The sequence below is a fragment of the Ornithodoros turicata genome, chromosome 5 (genome assembly GCF_037126465.1).
Source record: "Ornithodoros turicata isolate Travis chromosome 5, ASM3712646v1, whole genome shotgun sequence".
Classification (NCBI taxonomy): Eukaryota; Metazoa; Arthropoda; class Arachnida; order Ixodida; family Argasidae; genus Ornithodoros; species Ornithodoros turicata.
In genome coordinates, this window is record NC_088205.1 from 35589690 (window position 1) to 35597489 (window position 7800).

General features: G+C 44.8%; 1 protein-coding gene across 3 annotated transcripts in view; it reads left to right on the forward strand.

Annotated features, from left to right (window-relative positions):
* LOC135394349 (uncharacterized) overlaps window positions 1–7800 on the forward strand; it is a 104312-nt gene that overhangs the window by 94467 nt on the left and 2045 nt on the right. For all 3 annotated transcript variants that reach the window (XM_064625052.1, XM_064625051.1, XM_064625053.1), the window contains one exon: window positions 3118–3195. In XM_064625052.1, coding sequence (XP_064481122.1) covers window positions 3118–3195 — 78 coding nt within the window. The remainder of the gene's footprint in view (window positions 1–3117; window positions 3196–7800) is intronic.

Consider the following 7800-nt stretch of genomic DNA (forward strand, 5'->3'; position numbering starts at 1 on the left):
TGCTTAGGTGTTTTTGTGCTGCGCTAAGGAAGAAGTGTTCGTCTACCTATCTGAGGATCGCAAATACCATATTTACTCGCGTAATTTGCACGATCGCATAATTTGCGCACCCCCACTTTTTCACTAAAAAGTTGTGAAAATAAAAACTCGCGTCATTTGCGCACTCCTACTTTCGTGCGCGACAGAGGTCGTTCCCCCGTGACGCTCTTGCGTCACGGGGGAACATGCTGCTCCTTATTTCGAAAAGGGAGGGAGATCCTCACCACGAATTCCCTACATCATGTTGCGTAATGCAAGCAATGACTCTCCCTTGGTGGAGGAGATAAGATCAAAGGGATTACACGGTACGGAATCTTATCTCTGTTTTGACCTTTTACCCCCTCACAACAATAAACCGCGATGCTGTGTGACATCGCACTGGCTTAGGAAAGAACGATCAGAACACGTGGAGGGAACATATCAGGAAAACTTCTGGCAACAACGCGTCAGCATTCCGCAAGCTGGCTTCACCTAATGGAAGCGTGCTTTAGGAGAAGCTCGCTGTGTTGAAAGCACGTACTGGGCCTTTTTGAATCATCTAGCAAATTTCGGCACCATTGGACAAAAACAAAGAGTGAAAATCTTTACGACCGACTTCTTTCACTGACAGTTACGGAAAATGAACAGTCACTGTCTATTTTCTTGCCTAAATTTTTTATTTTGGTGTAATTCTTTTGATACGAATTTCGGACGATACGAATGTTTTCTGCTACCCCGTGAGATTCGTATCACCGAGATTGTATTGTATTATTCACCTAAAGGACCATCTTCTAACAGATTTTGCACATTTTTCAAGTCGTCCTGTTAGTTCCTCGCGTAATTTGCGAACCCCCAACCTTCGCGTCATTTTTCGATAAAAAAGTGCGCAAATTATGCGAGTAAATATGGTATTCTGTCTACATGCCATATGTATTCTAAAGGCAGTACGAAAAATGCTTGGAGAAGCAAGCATTTTTCGCTTTTTTTTTTGCTAGATTAGCATTTTTTTTGCTAGATCGCTAGAAGTAAAATGGCAAAACTATTTTTAACATTGAGGTACGAATGGGTACTACAAACCTAAAAAGTCTCGTTGAGAGGCTAAACAAAATGACAGGAGAAAAAAATAGAGAAGATGTGACTCTCGCAAAAATATGGCAATTTTAACCGTAAATAACAAAAATGGTGAAGCGCAGAAAGAAGTACAGTGAAAGATGGAAGAAAGTATCATGCCCAAGGAACACAAGGAGCAAGTTTGAAGGAAGTATATATATATATTTTTTTTTTATAGTGGAAAAAACAATTTTTGAAATTCGGTGCCTAGCGCAGATAGAGCACGCAACTGCCACTACACTGTCATGCTCTCTGCAGCAGCCCATTGAAGGTGACCAGGTGCGCTGTGTGTGGAATGGGCAGGATTGACTTGATTTCACTTATAACGTTAGAAGTGAAATCACGTCGATCCTGCCCGGTGTCACCAAACTACATTATTTTTCTGATGGGGCAGCGTCACAGTGGAAAAGCAAAAAGAACATTATGAACCTTTGCAACCATGCCGATGACTTATGCATTTCTGCGACTTGGCACTTTTTTGCAACTTTCCATGATAAGGGACCCTGTGATGGCATCGAAGGAACGACGCAACGCCTAGCAGCAAAAGCAAGCTTGCAACGGCCCTTCAAAGAGCATATTCTGCTGGTGGGCCAACTGGAGGCTCAAAAGTGTGAAACTAGTTTGGGTTTCACAACAGTTTGTACGAGACAGTTCATTGAAGAGAAATACCAAAGTGTGGTGTCCGTGCCCGGCACATGCACCTACCACTGCTTTGAACGAGTGAGCCCGTTGGAGGCATATGTGCTTGTGTTGTCCATGTTCGTGGCCTACATCGGCTAATTCTTGTTTACGTTGTATATAAGTCAGCAACGCTCTTACGGCGTACTAAAAAAGCAGTCTTTTCCGATGGCTAGGCTGTAGTGGATGAACCCGTCACATCATACTGCCTGCTCGTAGCAGAAGACACCGGCAGCTCACCTGATGCATCTTCGATTGGCTGCCGCAGAGAGCATGAGAGTGTAGTGTGCGTGCGCTGTCTGTACCGGGCACCAAACTTAAAAAATTGTTTCCTCCGCTATAAAATAATTGTTTTTTAAACTTGTTCCTTGTGTTCCTTCGACATGATACTTTCTTCCAGCTTTCACTGTACTCCAGCTTTTCTGCGCTACACCATTTTTGTTTTTTATGGTTAAGGTAGTCACATTTTCGCCAGAGTCGCATCTTCGCATATTTTTTCTCCAATCATTTTGTTTAGCCTCTCAACGAGACTCTTTTAGGCTTGTAGCACCCATGCGTACGTTAAAAATAGTTTTGTAGCTTTACTTCTAGCAATCTAGGCGAGAAAAAATGCGAAACTTTGCCTCTTGAAGCATTTTTCGCACCGCCTTTAGAATACATATGGCGAGTACCCAGCATATTTGCGACCCTCAGATAGGTAGACTAGCACTTCTTCCTTAGCGCGGTACAAAAACAGTTGCAGTGTCTCCATAATTTTGGTGGCGCCATGCGTAGACTACAGAGGTGGTCAAGGGTCTATGCAGTAACTTTAAACAGACTCTTAGTGGCAATTATTTTGCAATGGCAGCTAAAAACTTTGTTTTAGTGGTTCTCTATTCATACGAATTTTTAGAACAAAATCAACGGGGGTCGAGTGTCACCTCTGGGACGTTTGGCATGGAATGACACATAAGCAATCTGTATGTCTCAGGACCTATTACAGGTACTTAGGCTATGTCCATGATACACAGCACCTGTTTTTTTTTTGTTTTTTTTCTAGCAGAGGCCTCCTCTAAACATTTGCAGTTCTGTGACAAATGATTTATTTTGTGCATTTTTGTGGAGAGGCCAGCTGCAAAATCAGAAATGAATGCTGACTATGCAGACATCTGCTTTGGGGATTGATTCGGCAGATTTTGGGGGGAATTATTGTGCTGTTTATTATTTATAATACATAAATATTGTTGGAGAAGCTAATATTGGGGACAAAATGGCACTACTTGTTTCATTTTATGGCTTTTAAATCCAAATTGTGGACTATTTACCCTACAGGACTCTTGGTCTGCAAGCCAGGATGCAAAGGGCTATACTGTGTCTCCTAATCAGTACCATCTCAACTCCATCAACACAGTAAGTCTAGCACCATGTAAAAGCTCTGGAATTTGGTAAAAGACATCATAATGCGCAAACAGAATTTATGTTATTAGAAACAGTTCAAAATGTACAGTAACCTTGGTAGTCAGATGTGAGCTTGCACAGATGTTACATATCTGCATGTGATACAAATTGACAGACTGTGTGCGCTTCAGAGCCGGGTTGCACGGTGGCAAATGTATTGCAGACCGCATCTTTTACTGCGTTGCCACGTTTGAGTTTTGTAGCAGAAAGTTTGCATGTGCAGCGCTAAATAGCTAAAGCCAGCAAACTTAATTCCTTCCAAAGCCAGCATTCCTTCATAGTTTCTGTGCTCAAAGGTGTTCCCATATTTGTCATCTCATATACTTTTCAAGTAACCCCACAGGTGCACGGAGGCTTCTGCTGTCGAAAAATTTACTACAGTCGACCCCCGTTTATCCAGACGGTGCCGTTCCCGGCGAAATCGTCCGGATACCGGGGCATCCAGATAAATGAAACGACCGAATAGAAACGTCCTACAGAGCAAGGTTTAATTAAAACACAGAGATCTCGTCAATGACAGCTGTTACATAGTAGTGTAGGCACTCGATTCCTGCAAACTTTTACTAATTGCATAGAGTTGAGCCACGCTGTTGCGCTGCTCGAAGAATGTCAGTGCGGACGCAAAGTGTCAATGTCGGAGCCTTGTTTCTCACTGGCATCATCGGCACCGTCTTGCTGCACATCATCGGAGGCAACAGCAGCAATCACACAGTCATCAGTCATAGCTGCACACGCATCATCATCCTTATCATCGTCAACGTAGTCAGAAACCGCAGCATCATCTACGGCAGTCGCAGTGAGCCTCTGCATCAGGGATCGCAGCTCAGCTAGGGAATGTCTTCATCGGCCAACGGGCCGTAAGCAGCAGGCCCTCGGGTTGGAGTTTTCCCCTCTAGAACCGAACAGTGCTCGAGATATTTCCAAATGACTCGACTGGTCAACGTGACCCAACGCACACAAATAGAAAAGGGGGTCATCGTGCACGGTTGTCTCCCCTACGGAGGAATGTAGGTCCCTGACGTGTGGCGGGAATAACCCCAACACGGCGAAAAGGGTGACGAAGCGAGGTCAGCGTCTCCTTTTACTCACGTTCCCTGGAATTCTTGTCCGAGTTCGGAAGCTGAAGTCCGGATAAACGAGAACAAAATACATGGAGGAAAATCCGTTCCCCTGCCTTTTGTCCGGATACCGCGGGATCCGGATAAATGAAGTCCGGATAAACGGGGGTTGACTGTATATAAGCAACGCATCGCCAAATAGGGACATATGCCAGCAAATCCAAAGGACCGATAAATGCGAACATATAATAATACGGCCAACGTATCGATACCGAACATGATGTATCAGCCTCATTTCTTTTCATCATGCTCTTCAGATGCCTATTGTATGCACTCTGTCTGAGAAATGTGTTGATGTGATCCTGTCCATCCATATCAGACTCTTGTCAAGTTATTAGGATGTCCCGAGAGCATGGTTATATATAGCGCAATATCGTGCAGCACACACAATATTTGGTGTAATCGGGTATGACCCTAAAAAGTCGGGCCCCACTTATAAAGCACTGCTAGTCTGCTGCCCATCACGAATATAGAATCACGTCGACGAAATAACTCTCGCTTACGTGTGATTCACTTCGGAGTACAATGTGAAGCAGGAAAGCTGCTTTCAGCCAAAAGAGAGACGAGCTAATTAAACGTCGAAATATGGCGGTCGTCAAAAAAGCCCGACACCGGCAAGAATTGAACCACGCGTCTCTTCATTGCCGGTCACGTGTAGTAGCCACTGTGCTGCATGGGCACGGCTTACCAACGACTTCCCAAGGAGCCTCATTTAACGAACGGGACACGCACTCACTCTCTTCGCATTCTTTCCTACATGGTTTCTCATACAGACACACATACATACAACCATGGAGGTAAGAAACTAAGGAGATGCCCTAAGCGCCTCTCCCAATGCAAGCGGGCGTGCTGTGATCCGCGCATGGCATTGTGGTTTGTTGCCCACACACGTGACCCATAAACGTCACGGCAAGACGTCATCAAACATGGCGTCCTCCATGTCCGCAGCGTATCTTTAATGATTACAGAGACGAGCTGCGGCCGAATAACTTGTTTCCGCTTTCATAACATCTTTGGAGTTAGAAGTTATCACACCCGTTGAAACACAAGATAAATCATCTCAGTGTGGAAGCAATGGATCACTAAATCGCTAGAAGACGTACGTACGTCATTGTGACATTTCCTGGCTTCTCTTCTGTTTTGCTCAACTTTTGCTGTGATTTATCACGCGGCGAATGTTGAAACACCCCATAACCTTCAAAGTATTGTGCGAATAGACTCCTTGAAGGTAAGAGGTTTGCTGAAGATGAGGCTTGCTAAACTTCCAAGCCTCTGCGCAGACCGAAACGTAACGCCGAAACCATAACGCCGAAACGTGTGGGGATCACGTGACCGGGCAACTAGATGGGCGTGGCATTGCCAGGAGCAACTGCTAGAGGGGTCCCACGGCCCTCCAATCTTATAGCCCTCTCCATAGTTTCTTACCTCCATGCATACAACACAGGACAAGGCATCTGGCAAACATGACGAACATGATCCGGTGATATTGCATGTGCCGGCATCGGTACCGCACTACATTGCCGAGAAATGTTGCCGACGTATAGCAATAAATGCTATGCTGTAGTACCGTAATTTCCGGCTAATAACACTCACCACAGAAAATTTCGACCTGGCAAAAATCCCATTTTTAAAATAAACGTACCACATGTGACACACGCAAGATCAGTCAGGCGGTGGTTAGTTCAGAAAATAAGGAATCGTCACTTTCAGTAATTAGTGATGCTGCAAATTTTTCACGAACCTTAGGTTCGCAGTCGAATCCTGCTGGTTCGCAAGGTTCAACAAACTTTCAAATTTCGAGCTGGACTCGCCGAGGTTCGCAAAGGTTCGCAGACTTGGCCTTGCTGTGACTGATATAGGTCTTAAAATTGAAATGGCTGTTTGTCAAACATGACAAAACATTGGTTTGGCTAGTTAGTACAAGTTCACGACGGAAAGAGTGCAGCACGGAGAGGGACCGAGAAAGAACGACACCACCCGGGAGCTCACCAGCAACTACGGAAAGTTTATTGAAAACAGCAGTTCTTTTGATCACTACTGAAGGAAGTGCGGTCGAGATTGTAAAAATGCACCCGCATCTATCATACCTACCCCTTATGTCATCTGTCTGCGTCTGCTCTGGAACAATTTGAAGTCTCACGTCATGAAGACGAGCAACGTACAAGAAGACGCGCTTGTTTTCCGGCGGTGTCTCGGTCATGCCAGCAGGTTTTTCCTTTTCAGGTGTCCAATCCACCTTGCTAGTGTAATAAATATATAGCACACAGAAAAATATAGAACAACATAATTTCAACATACCACAAGTACTTGGTGGCTTTTCGAGTCGTAAAATGTGTGCTTCTGCTTCCGGTAAGGAGATCAGCGACATGCACAGTCCAAGTCGAATTTCGCGAACTTTTGCATACTCTAACCACGAGAGGTTCCCGACACCACTAGTAGTAATTCGTAATTCATTACTAGAATCGGGGCCGGCCCTCGACTGTGCAGCTGGTGCCCTGCTGGGGCCCCGCGCTTCGGGCAAACATCACCGACTAAAGCCGAAACAGCTCAAAAGTTGTCATCTTTCTTCAAAAAAGTTTTAACAGTAGTTATTAATCATTCTCAAATTCGTCACATAGTACTTCACTATCATGTGGGACCTGTCTGCCTATCTGGAATGGCCTCCTTTTGCTTCTCTTAGGTTGCTTTCGTTTATTGGACTCTAACAACTCGAGAGTCGAGAGAGTCAACTCTTTGTAGGCGAAAACGCTGCTGCATGGCTCTCATGACGTTGTCCACGTGACAGTAACTCCCGTTCTAAAATTCGAGGATTCAACACTAGAGGTGCTCGAGAGTCTCGCACAGACTCTTCTTTCGAGGTGGGTCGCTAGAGTCGATGACGTATGATGACTGTCATAACGTCGCAACTCCGACTCGCTGGTCGTGCGAGTTTAATAAACGAACACCCCCTTAGTCTATGGGTGCTGTGATCAGCAAAATTATCAATCTTAAAAACTCATCAATAAGAAAAGTATGGAGGACTGATACCTTATACTTTGTGTGTATCATCCCAATTTGGATTCTACGTGGTGGTTGTATTTCACTTTACGGGCCCATGAAACTTAAGGCACTTTTATGTAGCGAGAGTTGTTGGTGTATCTTCCAATGGTCACCCACCACAAGCAAAATGTCATTTTTGCACTCAGTTCTCTCTTGGAATGTTAGCATGTTACATGAGTTACGAGGCATCTAGAACAAAACCAAATCTGTGCTTCCATGTATTCTTGTGGCTGATACCTCACTGATACATGGCCAGGTTAGGCCATGTTCTGCAATGGCTGCTTGGGGTGTACTTCAATAACGTGTCCGGGGTACATATCTGATGCATTTTCTTCGGCAAAGATACACAATGGAGGCACTTGCATGTCACTTCATAGCAACAATGACAGACGATGCAGAC